This window comes from Spinacia oleracea, chromosome 4, assembly GCF_020520425.1.
Source record: "Spinacia oleracea cultivar Varoflay chromosome 4, BTI_SOV_V1, whole genome shotgun sequence".
In the NCBI taxonomy this organism is placed as follows: Eukaryota; Viridiplantae; Streptophyta; class Magnoliopsida; order Caryophyllales; family Amaranthaceae; genus Spinacia; species Spinacia oleracea.
This window is the reverse complement of record NC_079490.1, coordinates 164605238-164620340: the sequence shown is the minus strand read 5'-3', so window position 1 is coordinate 164620340 and position 15103 is coordinate 164605238. Positions and strand designations below refer to the sequence as shown.

Here is a 15103-nt window from a genome sequence, read left to right as displayed (position 1 = left end):
TATATATATTAATTAATTAGGGATAGAACCCTAATACTTACAAAAGCGAGCATGATCCAGAAAAAAATCAAATCATCTGAGCAAATCATCCTAGTCATACTAACTATTTTCCTTAAGCCCACCAAAGATAAAACTATCAAAATGAGGATGAAATGCGATTTCTATCTTAGCACCATAATCGATATTACGAAAATACTTATATTTTAAAACTAGAATTATATACATCCAAAAAGACGCCATATATATTCCTGTGAAGAATGCGTCGCCTCCAAAGGAAAGGTCCAAATTAGTTGTTGGTGACAGTATTGTTCTCGTCATCATCTTCAACTTCAACAATTTCTATATCCTTTGGAATTGTTGAACTACCAACAACAAATGAAACAAAAGCCTTTCCTTTTCCTTTATCTGTACTGTTTCCATCCTTTCCTGAAGCTTTATCCTGCATCACTTGATTGATAGTAGAAACTATGGAACCGAAGACAATTTCTGAAGCTGAAGAAGTCTGAGCTATATTGTTGATCTTTGCTGCATTTTCTTTTCTTGCATTGCACATCGCCAGAACTTGATCACGGGCATTTCTTCTCATCTCCTCTGCATATGCTGGATTTGCTTTTTCAAAATCCCCCTCATATTCCTCTTTTGCACAAGATGGAATGATATAGTGAAGCTTATGTTGCACCACCATAATCAAAGAGTGAGCTGCTAAAGCATGAGCAACTCTATTATAGGTCTTTGGAATATGAGAAAAACTAATGATCCAGTTTTCCCCCAAAAGCTGAGTAACCTCTCTAAGAACAGGACCCAATTCATGATGAGTATGATCTTTCACTTTATCCAGCAGGAGCTTAAGGTTCAAAGCATCTGTTTCCACCTCCAACTTATCAATTAAGAAATTCTTCGCAATTTTTAGACCCTCTCTCAAAGCATAGAGTTCAGAAGCCAAAGGAGAGTGAACCCTAAACTTAGTAGAAAAACCAACAAACCAGGAGCCAGTGTGCCTTCTAAAAACACCTCCTCCTCCTGCTACATTTCCTGATTTCCAGGCACCATCAATATTTAGCTTCATATAACCTTCCAAAGGTGGCATCCACTGCTTCCTAATAGGGGGGAGATTTGTTTTGATATCTGTACTCTTACCCTGCAAAGCCAAGTTAGTAGAATTCCAGTCTATAAAGAAAGAGTTATAAAGAGAGAAAGCACTTTTCATTTTGAGATCAAAAACAGCTTTGTTTCTAGAGATCCAAATATGCCAAATAGCAACAATAAAAATTACTTTCCAAGAAGCAGAATTATGGAGATTGAAATTAATCCAATCCTTCCAACTTGAATTATAAAAAGCACAGAACTGGAAATGCTCAGAGTTCCAAACCCTCTGAAAAATGAAGGACCACAGAACACTAGATTGGGGGCAATCCCTAAAAAGATGTAAGTGGTCCTCTCTTTGATGTTGGCACCTAGAGCAGATAGGGCTAATGTTCGGAATTCTTTGATTTAAACTTGCAGCTACTGGCAAAATTTCATGACAGCAATTCCAAAGAAGCATTTTGTATTTGTATGGGCATTTTATTTTCCAAATTGTTTTCCAAGGAAAGTTAGAAAAAGAAGTGGGAGAAGGATCATATAATTGAATATGATAAGCTGATTTAATCTCAAAATCACCATTTTTTGAGTACTTCCATCTTATAAAATCCTCTTCATCCATATTATTTGAAAGAGGGTAAGCAAGAATGAGGTCCCTAATATGAGTAGCAAGAAGATGTTGGATCTCATCAAGATACCACTGACCATTTCTAATGATTCTATTAACAAACCAGTGGGCTTTCAACTCCGGAATTTTAATCTCCTCAAGGGTATAAAGAGGTGCATCCCCTATCCAATGATGATACCAAATAGAAGTGTTCTTACCATTGCCAATTCCTATGATTAAACCCTTTTGAAGAATATGATTGCCCTTTAGAATATCTCTCCATAAGGGAGATTGATTGTAATTAGGCATAGAGTTTAAAAGGCTCGAATTCTTTAAATATTTTTCTTTTAAAATTCTTACCCATAATTTATCTGGTTTATCAAGAATAGTCCAACCTAGCTTTGCCATAAAGGCCAGATTCCAATCTTTCAATCTTCTTATTCCCAACCCTCCAACATTAGTAGGAAGAGTAACTTTATCCCAAGCTAATCTTGCCATATATTTACTTCTATCCACCTTGTTCCATAAAAATTTTCTACAACATTTTTCAATAGCATAGGTAATGGTGGAAGGAATTAGAGAAGTCTGCATGGCATAAAGGGGAAAAGAGCTAAGCACTGATCTAATTAGAGTGCACCGTCCAGCCATATTCAAAATCTTAGCTTGCCAACCCCTTATTCTATCCATCGTTTTATCCAACAGACCTTTGTAATTATTAATTTTTAGTTTATGAGGTCTAATGTCCACCCCCAAATATTTACCAAAAGAAGAAGAAATTTTAATGCCATACTCTCCAGCTATGTCTCTTCTTATATTATGATTAAGGGATTGGGGAAAAATTAGGGTTGACTTGGTGAAACTTAATTTTAACCCTGACATATTCCCAAATTGTTCCAGTAATGTCATTACTACATTCATATTATCCACCGAAGCAGTACTAAAAAGAAAAACATCATCCGCATAGAAAACATGAGAAATTTTGATATTTTTGGTCAAAGCTATAGGTTTCCAATGACCCTGATTAACCAAATCTTCAATCATAGTAGAAAGTCTATCCAAACAAAGGACAAAAATATATGAAGATAGAGGATCTCCTTGCCTAATTCCCCTGGAAGGAGTGAAAGAATCACAAATTTCTCCATTCCAGAGAACAGAAATAGAAGATGAGGTAATACAAGACATGATCAAATTAATGAAAAGCTTTGGGAAATCAAAAAACAATAAAGTTTCCCTTATGAAATCCCATTCTAAACTATCATAAGCTTTCGTAATATCCAATTTTAACGCCATAATTTTATTCCTCTTTTTTGCCTTATGAAAATGATGAGCCATTTCCTTGACCAAAATAACATTATCCTCTATTCCCCGGCCCTTGATAAAACTAGATTGCAATGGACTAATAATCCGATTTAAAATAGACTTTACTCTAGATGAAATAATTTTGGTGATTAATTTATAAATAGTGTTACAAAGCCCTATCGGCCTAAACTCCGTAATAAGAGATGGATTAGCAATTTTCGGAATTAGGGCTATATAGGACTTATTGATCTCCTTAGGAATTGAACAACTCCTAAAACAGGAAACACAAAAATCATAAATGGTTGCTCCCAGATCGTTCCAGTGTTTTTGGAAAAAGATTGGTTGGATACCATCAGGACCAGGAGTCTTAATAGGATCCATAAAAAAGAGATTATGTCTAACCTCCTCTATTGAAATCATGATAGATAAATCTTTGATTTCCTCTTCAGTAAGTTTTAGGTTGCTTTTTTTATTGAAAATAAAATTGCCTTGAATATGTTGAGAAGTAAAAAGACACTGAAAATAAGAAGAAGCCATATTCTTTAAAAGTAATTGATCAGTGACCCATTCATTTTGATCATTTTTTAGGGTTAGAATCTTTCCTTTTGATTTTTTAATCTTTGCTATTGTATGAAAATATTTTGTATTATAGTCAGCATATTTACGCCAATTAATACCCGCCTTTTGTGCCCAAATAATTCTCTCCTTTTTATAGATATCATTTAAATTAGCCAAAAGATCAGCTTCTAAATTAATAAGAAACCGAGAGTACTTATTACTAAGAGCAATTTGTATTCCCTCAATTCTAGCTATGATGATTCGTTTTTGTTTATTAAGGTTCCCAAAGATATTATGATTCCAGCTACTAATAGTATTTAAGAAGCAATTCCTACCATTTAAGAAGTCATTGTTAGGAGGTTTCCAATTTTGAACAAAATAATCAGAAAAATTCGGATGAGATAACCACACCTCTTTGCATCTAAAAGGGAAGGGGCCATTCACAGCACAATTATCCAAAGAAACTAAAATTGGAGAATGATCAGAGTGTATACGAGGAAGATGGTGAACCTTAGTATGAGGAAAATTGTCCAGCCATGGAGAATTGGCTAAAGCTCGATCCAGACGCTCCTGAATCAGCTCCATTCCATCCCTAACATTAGTCCAAGTATACTTACACCCATTGTAGCCAATATCCACCAGCCCCGCAGCATCCATAAAGTTGATAAGGTTACGACCTTGCGATCCTCGAACTGGTCTCCCTCCCATCTTTTCAGGTTGAGAAATAACTTCATTCATATCTCCAACAACCAACCATGGAGAATTAGGGGGGGCAAGTCAGAACGCATTTGATCCCAAAATTGGCCCCTTTTAGCTGGATTACTCGGTGCATGCATTGCAGTAACTAGGCCCTCCTTACCCAAATTCTTGAAATGGAATAATGCATGGAAATGATGATACTCCGCGTCAAAGAGAACCAAATCGACTGTATTTCTCCAGAAAACCCAAATGCCTCCCCTTGTATTCACCGGACGCACAACTCTATAATCGTGAAAATGTAACTCCATCATCACCTCTCTAGCCCTACTCCCATCCGCTTTAGTTTCCAGAAAGATAAAAATCTCTGGATGTTGATTAGCAATAATATCCTTTGCATTGTCCATAAACACATTCTTATTTGCCCCACGAACATTCCAAATACACAATTTCATTTGGGGATTGGGTTTAGGAAGAACGGAATTGATCAGAATCGGTTGATTAGGATTCCAAGACTGGCGAATCAAGTAACTCTCCCAATCCTTCCAAAACTGCTGGGCTCCCGTCCGATGAATGTCCTCCAACCTCACCGGAGTCATATAAGTGAATATCTGTCTTTGTTCTAGTGGTGGATTCCAATATTTTGCTCGCACTTGCAGTCCCACCACCTCCTCCGTCGTCTCGTACATGGCTATAAGGCGATCTTGATGCCCCATATCTTGACCTCGTGTTTCTGAATGCAAGGGTGTGATGAGAACCCCTCTTGGTAGCTGCGGTAGTGGTTGTCTGTGAGTAATCTGAGCTCGATTTGGAGGGGTGAATTCCCAATTCTTTCGATTTGCATGGAGCCTTGGTCCCACCGAGATCGGAGAGTAAGGGTCCACTGAGATGCTGAGTTTGAGAGTCGTCGATGATTCTCCTTGATACTTCAGTGAATTGAGAGTTGTGATGCTGTTCCTCAACTCCTCCCAGGTTGGTTTCTGACCCCTGGTTGTCCTGCATGCAGTGTCTGGATAAGCTGGAAAAAGATTGAGAGTTCGTGGTGGATTCATTTCCCACGGATCGTCCGGCAATTTCGGTGGGGTATTGACCGGAGCTTGACCGAAGTCTTTCCTTTTCCGTTGTTCCGCCGGCCGCCTCTGATAGGTGGTTATCGGCAGTTGGTTTAACTCCATGCATGTCGATTTGTGGGGTTGTTTGGATCCATTGGGAGAAAAAGAAAGAGAAGGAGAAGGTGAAGAATCAGAAGGGAGGGAAGGAATGGAAGAAGAAGATGAATTAAAAGATGAAGAATGAGGAGAGAGATTGGAATTTCCTTGATCCCCTTGAACTGTATTTAATAGTGAAGCAGCTGAGGGAGTTGAAGGGTTTAAAATTTCGTCCGCCAATGGAGATGCTTCCATTTGCTTTGAGAATTGAACCACGTGTTGTTTAATGTCTTTACTTTGTTCAGCTACTTTCCTTGGGAAAGTGGGTAAAATATTTTGTTCATTATTGTTAGGATGCTGTTGCTGTTCTGAGTATTGAGAGGAGTTTTTTGATTGGGCAGAAGACAACAAGGGATTATCTTTCCCATGTTGGTGAACATTAACCGAAAAATTTTTCGAGCCATTAAACGTCCCAATTTTATTTTTTCCATAGTCATTTATTCTAGAGTTATTGAAAGCTGCTCCAGGATTTCTTCCTCTTGAATTTTCCAGTTTATGCTTAATATGATAACTACTTCGTTTATTGGTGACTATTGTCCATGGGCCATAATCTTGATTATCTCCAAAATCCTCCCCCTTATTATTTATGCTTTCTATATTTGGATTAGCATTGCAATTAGGCTGAACTGTATTTTCTTTGATATGACTATTATTGTTGGTATCATTATTCTTATCTGGAAAACTACTACTACCGATATTACAAAATTGCTTAACGTGACCTATTTTCCCGCATAAGAAACACAGAGTATCAATATTCTCATAAGATATTTTTTGCCAGTCGCCTCCCACCCAAACCTTTGTAATTAATGGTTTCTCCAAGTGTATTTCAACGCACACTCGAGCATATTTGGCCCTAGTTAATTTATCTGTAGCATAGTCGACCCTTATAGGGTTACCCACTAATTTAGCGATATTAAATAAAGCATCCTTATCATAATATTCTATGGGTAGTTCTGGAAATCTAGCCCAGATCATAATTTTATCGAAATTGTTAACAGATGAACGAAAATTAGGTTTCCACTTAGTTATCATTAAGTAATGATCCAAAATAAACCACGGTCCTCCAAATAATGCTCTTTCATAATCCTCTTCCAAGGTGAATCTGAAGAAGAAAACTCATTTTCCTACATCAATGGTTTCCATAGATCCTTTGATTCTCCACATGGATCTGACCCTAGAATCCATATAAGCCAATTTAACATTAATTCCTAAACATTTGCCCATCAAGGTTAATTTCCATGGTGATCTCAATTTGTCTAAAGTATTTCTATCAAAACTCACAACAAGATTACTATCTGGTGGTATGTTTTCCTCCTCATCATTCCAATCCTTAGAAGATTGAATAATATTTTTAGCTTGATCAAACCATTGAGATGATTTTGATACTGCATCACGAAAGGAAATAAGACTTACCTTGGCTGATAGGGATTGCATAGGAAGCCTGTGATTCTCCTGCTGATTATTCGTAGTGGCTATATGATTGGAAATCAAATCCTGCATGCACTCATCTTGAGGTGAGGAAGGAGACGGCGTCTCCTCCTCCATGGGTTCTAGGTATTAGATTGATAAAGGATCAGTGTCAAGGTTTTTCTCTCTCAAGGTTTTTCTCCCTTTCTTTGAGAAATATGTTAATTATTCCTCCGTTCGAACATCACGAGTTATGCCTATCAAGGTATTAGTTCCCCGAAGTTATGCCAACTGCTGACGTGCTACTTCTATCTCCACGTGGTATAAGGAATTCATTCTGGGCCTGGGTTGAATTGTGCATGTGTTGGTTGGGGACTTGAGGGTGAGGATGACCCATCTTCAGTTGGGTCGGAGGTTAACCGGAATGTCTGCTGTGAAAAATCGGGTGGTTTGAGAGTCCAATCTTGAGGCGGGCACGTGACGGGACCCTGGTGCCTTATACCCTAGTTGGTCGTGCCTAGACCTGTCAGAAATCGACCTAACCCGAATTCGACACGGCGGAAATATTGAGTCTTGAACAAGATTTTTGTGACTTGCAACTCCATTTTGGGTCAAAATCCAAGCGAACCCTTTTTTGAACCAACCAATTAAAAATCATTGTACTAATCATTGAGATTATGAGAAATTTTAAGTGTAACACGTTGTTTTTACTATTGTTGGGCGTAATATAATTTTAACTTAGAATTATACGCCATCTAATGGTTGAATTTGACTAAATATAAAATTGTGTACGAATATTTGTTATTTTGCGCCCATATTTTGTATATTTATTACCTAAATTAATGAAAATATAATACGTGAATCTCTCAACCAGTTGGGTCGACCCGAAATCGAAAGCTCTAGGTCTCGAACAACAAGTATTTGTAAACTCGAACCCGAAAGTGACCGACTCGAATTAACCCGAACCCATAAATAATTATTTACAACCCGACTCTACCGACCCGTTTAACAAGTCTAGACGCCTAATTGTGCCTAAACGGGCCATAGAAAAGTCGTGCCTTATCGAACTCGTTCCTCTCTTCCATAAATGAGTACCATGCACAAATGTGCCCCCCGTGTCATGCTAGGCCCAAATTCTTATATGAGACTGTCTTCACCATCAACTGATGGTGAGACCAGTTCACACTTGCGAATTTAGGTATGTTACTTCTATAGTTTAGACATGTTACTTTTTTTTATAATGTTAGAGGAAGTACTTTTTTTAGTTTAGTTATGTTACTTCTATAGTTTATACATGTTACTTTTTTTTTTAATAATTTTAGAGGAAGTATTTTTTTTAGTTTAGGTATGTTACTTCTATATTTTAGACATGTTACTTTTTTATATAATTTTAGATGAGATACTTTTTTAGTTTAGGTATGTTACTTCTATAGTTTAGACATGTTAATTTTTTTTATACGGAATAATTTTAGAGGAGGTATATTTTTAGTTTAGGTATGTTACTTCTATAGTTTAGACGTGTTACTTTTTTTTATATATATAATTTTAGAGGATGTACTTTTTTAATTTAGGTATGTTACTTCTATAGTTTAGATCTGTTACTTTTTTTATATAGTTTTAGGGGAGGTACGATATTGGTTTCGCGCTCGTCACACCATCAAGTTGATGGTGTGACTGGTCTAACAGGAGACGCGCTGCATGCTAGGTCAGATCGTGTCGCGCTAGTGGGCCCTCTTACAGTCTTACTATAATTTTAGGAATTTTAGTTTTTCTTTTATGGAAATAAGGAATTTTAGTTATGGTTTAGTAATAAGCGATGTGTGGCTCAGCATGTCGGGCTCAAGACAGGTTTCTATAATATGATGTCCAAACACATCCATGGCCCATCATCATGCATGCCGTGCTAATGCTGTGCTTGACCAACTTTGTGTCGTGCTCACCCAAGCCTAGCTCTAGTCCGATCTGTCCGGAAGCACATTTGGGTTTCTTTTCCTTTTTTGCGACACGGATGTGGACTAAACTTTTACCACACACATAACTCAACTTCGTAGATGGGTTAGGTTGGATCCGTGTTGAGTTGACTACATGTCTAACTCGAATAACCCATATAGTTCTCCCCTTCTTTTTAAGTTGAACCATTTTGACATTTAAACTATTCATATATTCTACTTTGACCGGCTGACCGACTTTAATGATTTATACGAAGTAATTAAACTAAATCTAGCCATGTAAAATCTTATTAAATGAGTTGACTCAATTCAAAAATTGATTAGACTTTTTTTATTCAAGCGAATGTAGGAGCATATCAATTTACGTTTTGTTTTATGCAAGCTTGAGACGATAATCACTGCAAATTTGTTAGGTTTTTTTATGGCCAAGTAATTCCGGGTATAGATCAAATTTAGGCCAATTTCCGTTTACATTAGTTTCAGTATGTCTTGCATACAATTTGATCAATACATATTTCAAAAACGAATTTGTGGTTGTGAAATAGGGCCCCGTTTGGTAGGGCGTAAAACGTTTTCATGGAAAACGATTTCCCCCTTTTTAATCATTTTACATTGCTTGGTTGGGTAAAGGATGTAAAACAATTTTCCATGATTCCCTCAAAGGTGGAAAACACTTTTCCATTTGAAAGGGAAGAAACCACTTTTCCTTCTTTCCTCCTTACCTCCCTCTCCTTACTTCCCCTCAATCTTCACCATTTTCTCCCATTTTTCCTTCAAGTTACCAAACAAGTTTTCCCTCGAAAAATGTTTTCCATAGAAAATCATTTTACAATGAAAACGTTTTACGCCCTACCAAACAGAGCCTAGATCTCTTAACATTAATTTAATTTAAACATGATAGTATAATGGGTTGAATTTAAGACACTCACATTCTGGAGTTAATCAAACGGTGACATCATCTCTTTCCAATTAAGTTATCAATTGCTCCAATTTTTACATCAAAAAAAAATTCATATTGAACAGTTGTCAACTCCAGTTTAACCGATATAAAACGTCAAACATCTATATTAAACCATACTCGTAATAACCAGTATTATCTATCGTGTGTAAGCTTCCTTTCCACAAGATTCCAATAAGATCACACATGAAACTAGATTTAATTGGAATCAACAGCATAAAGATGATTAATATTAATTTCAAAAATATGTTTTCCGTAAAATATCTATGAATTCAGTTGAAAATCACACTTCAAAACATAAAAGGTTGACAGAAATTTCCATAAATTCAAGGAAAATGAAGTAAAAACATTGACATTTGACAAGTCAAAATGATAAATGAGATGAAGGTGCTCAGAGGTAATTAAGAATGGAATTGAAAAATATCCGCAGCTTAATAACTCGGATTAACGAGATTATATTCAATCATCATCGCACCTTCGACCTTTAGTTAATTACAGAAATTATAAGAACAAAATATAATTTGAATTCGAAGAGGAGAGATAAAGTGTGTTATTAACACAAGAAAAAGTATCGAAGCGGCTAGACATAGAGCTGGCAATGGGTTGGGTTGGGTCGAAATCAGGTCGACCCATTTATAAACGGGTTGAGATTTTCCCAACCCAACCCGACCTGTTTAATTAAACGGGTTGAGATTTTCAACCCAACCCAACCCAACAATAAACGGGTTGACCTGAAATTGACCCGTTTAAATTTATTTTCCACTTTTAAGTGTAAATTGACTTGACTATAGAATTGTGAGGTGATATTTTTGTGGTATATCTCATAGCAAAAAATAATACTTCAATATGTATTTGACATGAATCAAAACTTCAAATAATTGTTCAATGTTGAAGGAAAAATGAGAAATAAAATCTTTCAAATAACATTCAACAGATCTATATTACATACTTGCTTGAACTTAAACGGGTTAGGCGGGTTGTTTCCGGGTCGAACGTTTCAACCTGACCCAACCCATTTAATTAAACGGGTTGGGTTGGGTTGACCCATTTAATTAAACGGGTTGAAAATCTTAACCCAACCCTTTATTATTGGGTTGGGTTCGGGTTGGGTTGGTGGGTTATGTCAAATTTTGCCAGCTCTAGCTAGACATGACAAAGGGTTGCAGTAGGGTCTATAATTAGGGTTTTGGATGGGAGGTTTTATAGAGTGTGACTGTGTGAATGAGTTATATGGTTCATAATCTTCTAATGGGCTTTTTATTGGTTAGGGCTTACTTTTCTCTTTGGACCTTTGGTAAATCTACTCCGTATTTAGTTGGTTGGGTGATGTGATTATCTCTATCTCTATTATATAAGGGAAGAGCTGATGGTAATTTCGTAATCACACTTTTAGTGTCTCCAATGGAAAAGACAATAATATCCTCAGTTAATTCACAATTTAATTAATTAATGCCCCTACTAATTACAAAGTTTAACTTACAACTCCATTGATTATAAAAGGCAAAAGAGAGTGTTTAAGACTTTAAGTTGATAATCAATCTCTTATAATTACGTTAAAGTATTAAAAAAAAAATTGGTGGAAATATTAGTTAATTACGGAATTATTATCGTTTCGTTTTTTAAGTTTTCAATTTATGCATCATTTGCGTTAGTTTTCAAACTATGATCATGCATAATTGTCTCAACAAATTTGGTGGATTCAATCTATCGTTTCGATTTTTTAAGTTTTCAACTTACGCCTTTTGTTGCTATAGATCTTTCATACCATTTTCTTAACTATTTGATTAGTTACGAAGTCTTGAAATAGGTATTAAGAAATTGGTTAAAATGCTTTCAAAAAAAAAAAAAAAGGTAATCATTTTACGATATTAAATATTAATTTCTCAATATCGGCCTACATGCATTCTAAAAATCCACGCACGCATCGTGTGCATAAAAGACTAGTGTGTTGTATGTTATGACTCCATGAGTACTATCTAGACCTGTCAAAAATCGCCCCGACATGAAAATCGATCCGAATCCGACCAGAAAATAATGTGTCTTGAACAAGATTTTGTGACCCGAAATCCGATTTAATCCGAACCCGAACAACCCGAAAAGTAATGTGTCAAAACCCGACCGAACTCGTTTCTGACCCGACCGATTGAAAATCATTAAATTTATAGTAATAAATGAGATTATATATGAGGAATTTTAGGCATAGTAAGCACGTTGTTGTTACGCCATTTTATGGTTGAATTTAACTAAAATATAAACTGGTGTTGGAAATTTTTTGAATTTGTGACCAATTTTGTATATTTATTACCTAAATTAAGGCAAATATAATATGTGTTTTAAAATCTCTCAACCCGTTGGGTCGACTCGAACCCAAAAGTTATGGGTCTTGAACAAGCATTTGTAACCATCCGAAAGTGGCCGACCAGAATTAACCAGAACCCGAAAATATTTTTTTAGAACCCGACCCGACCGACCCGTTTGACAGATCTAGTACTATCTGTGCGTTAATGACACATTTTCTCTTCCCGGTGAAATCTATGGCAATTTTCCTTTGGTTATACCTTGTGCATTTATGTTCATCTTTTTTTCACTTAACCAATGAACTCTTGATCTAGTGGTTAACATTGAACTAGTGTGTGGCCCGGGCGATGCCCCGATCGCTACATTGAATAGTTAAAATTTTAGATTTTTCTTGAGCTCAATATTTGACGAAATGCATGTATACCTTAAAGTGAAAAACATCAATTAAGTTTGTCAACTACACAGACACACTACGTCAATTATCATGCCAAGTAATTTTTCAATTAGATCATCTTACAATTGTATAATTTGTTTTCTAGTGGAACTAAGTGCTTCAAATTAATAACACCAAATTAGATATAAGTGTTCCGGTAGCGGACTGGCATTTTTCACATTTCTTGACGTAGCTTTGTGCGTCCTCGAGCATGGTTGGCCAGTAGTAACCTTGTCTTTGGCAGATCAAAGCGAGTGTTTTTCCTCCTACATGGTTTCCGCATATTCCTTCATGCATTTCTTCGATTAACCTTGCGGACTCGTATGCCGTCAAACACCGCAGCAGGGGGAGGCTGAATGATCTTTTATAGAGTTGTCCCTGATATATAACGTACCAGCAGACGTCTTTTTTTAATTTTCTTTGCCTCCTTGATATCGGCCGGGAGCACTCCAGTCGTCTTGTACGTCCAGATATCGTCGTACCATTCTTTGTTTGCCGTGATGACCATTATTTCTTTTCCTTTTTCCTCCGTACTCCTTCTGTGCATGATTTCTATCATTACTGATCGACTAAGTTCGATTGCTTTCGAACTGGCCAGTTTTGCTAGGCTGTCTGCGGCAGTGTTCAACGCTCTAGGGACCAACTTGATCTCAAAAGCTTCTAATTTTGCTGTCAGTGTCCTCAGTTTCTCTTGATATCGCCGCATTGACGGCTCTTTGGTTTCATACTCTCCTGAAAACTGATTTGCCACCAACTGAGAATCTGTTGTCATTACTATCCTCTTGGCACCTGCCAACAAACATAGCTGTACCCCTGCGATGGCCGCCTCATATTCTGCTTCGTTGTTCGAAGCTGCAAAAGTGAATATGATTGCGTATTCGAACTTATCTCCTGTCGAAGAAGTCATGACAACGCCGGCTCCCGCTCCCGACTGAGCGGCTGATCCGTCCACTGATACTTCCCAGGATTCTGCTTTGGTTTCATCCTCCTGATAAGATGCTTCGACTACGAAGTCGGCCAAGGCTTGCGTTTTTATTGCATTGCGCGGGTGGAACTCAAGATCGTACTCCGACAGCTCTATTGCCCATCGCAACAGCCTGCCGGCTTTATCCATTTTTTGCAAAGCCTTCTCTAGTGGGAAGTTCGTCAGGATTTCTATGGTATGTGCATCAAAGTATGGTCTGAGCTTTCGGGCGGCTATCAGGACTGCATAGGCTATTTTCTCTATCAGCGAGTATCTTGCTTCTGCCGGATTCAAAATGTGGCTGACAAAGTATATCGGCTGCTGGACTTTGTCTTTTTTGCTGATTAGTACGGCATCAATGGTTTGGGCTGAAGCGGACACATACAACTGCAGCTTGTCGCCCTCTTCCGGCCTGGCTATCGTTGGCAAAGCTCGAAGATGGTCTTTTACCTTCTCAAAGGCTCTTGCTTTGGTTTCTCCCCACTGGAATTTTCCGTTCTGCTTAAGAGTGTTGAAAAATGGGATCGACCTGTCGGCTGATTTGCTAACGAATCTTGTCAGAGCTGCCATTCTTCCTGTCAGCCTTTGTACATCTTTGATGCTTTTTGGCTGGGGCAGACTGAGTATTGCTTCTACCTTATCTGGGTATGCGTCTATGCCTCTCTCGCTGACAAGGAAACCCAAGAATTTCCCCGATTTCACTCCGAACACACATTTCTTGTGGTTCAGCTTCATTTGGTACCGGCGTAGAGTTTCAAACGTTTCCCTGAGGTCGTCCAAATGGTCGGTCTCCAATTTGCTTTTCACTATGGAGTCGTCGACGTATACTTCAATGTTGCGGCCTTTTTGGTTTGCAAACACTCTGTCGACTAGCTTTTGGTATGTTGCCCCAGCGTTCTTTAGCCCAAACGGCATGGCCTTGTAACAGAATACTCCCCCCTCAGTGATAAATGCTGCTTTTCTCCTGTCGTCCTTTGCAAGGCTGACTTGGTGGTATCCGGAAAATGCGTCGAGGAAGCTGAGCAGTGCGTGGCCAGATGTGGAGTCGACTAGCCTATCGATTCTTGGCAGTGGGTAGGAATCCTTCGGGTATGCTCTATTCAGATTTGTGAAATCTACGCATATTCTCCACGAGCCGTTTGATTTCTTAACCATTACGACGTTGGCCAACCACTCTCGGTAGTCGCATGGTTCAATAAATCCTGCTGCCAGGAACTTTTCTACCTCTTCCTACATTGCTTGATTTTTTTCCGTTGAGAAATTTCTTTTCTTTTGTTTTACCGGCCTAACTGCTCTGTCGACGTTCAGTCGGTGCTCAATTATATCCGGGCTTATACCTTGCATTTCGTCTGCAGAAAATGCAAACACATCCGCATGTTCTCTCAACAGATCGATCATGTTTACCCGCAACTATGGGTCAATGTCGGTTCCTATCTTAACTGTTCTGCCAGTTTCTCCTTCTACCAGCTCAATTTCTTCCAACTCTCCTCCGGCCTCTACCCTGGGCAAAGTAGCCCCTTTTTCGATGCTTTCGATTGTGGGTGACTCTTGTTTCTTCCTTTTCTCCTTCTTGGGCAACAGAGATTTCTCACCCTCTGATTTTGGGGTTTGGCTTTTTGCCGGTCTTTTCGTTGTTGCCTCTCTCG

At 37.9% G+C, this 15103-nt stretch overlaps 1 protein-coding gene and 1 non-coding gene across 2 annotated transcripts; both read right to left on the bottom strand.

The window, feature by feature from the left end:
* Positions 1-286: 286 nt before the first annotated feature.
* LOC130472122 (uncharacterized) lies at positions 287-4282 on the bottom strand. The gene is made up of 2 exons (XM_056842568.1): positions 2704-4282; positions 287-2595 (listed from the first exon to the last, which is right to left on the bottom strand). Exons 1-2 carry the CDS (start codon positions 4280-4282, stop codon positions 287-289), a joined length of 3888 nt encoding a protein of 1295 aa, XP_056698546.1.
* Positions 4283-10151: 5869 nt separating this feature from the next.
* LOC130460531 (small nucleolar RNA U30) lies at positions 10152-10236 on the bottom strand. The gene has a single exon (XR_008920387.1). It is a non-coding gene; the product is annotated as a small nucleolar RNA U30 (small nucleolar RNA).
* Positions 10237-15103: the final 4867 nt, after the last annotated feature.

What these genes read in the sequence shown, in the direction of transcription:
- LOC130472122 (XM_056842568.1), bottom strand. Translation starts at nt 4,282, where the DNA reads ATGAATGAAGTTATTTCTCAACCTGAAAAGATGGGAGGGAGACCAGTT. An exon ending in TGAAGATTTGGTTAATCAGG is followed by an intron (nt 2,596 to 2,703) that starts GTCATTGGAAAC and finishes ATATGAATGTAG; the next exon opens with TAATGACATTACTGGAACAA.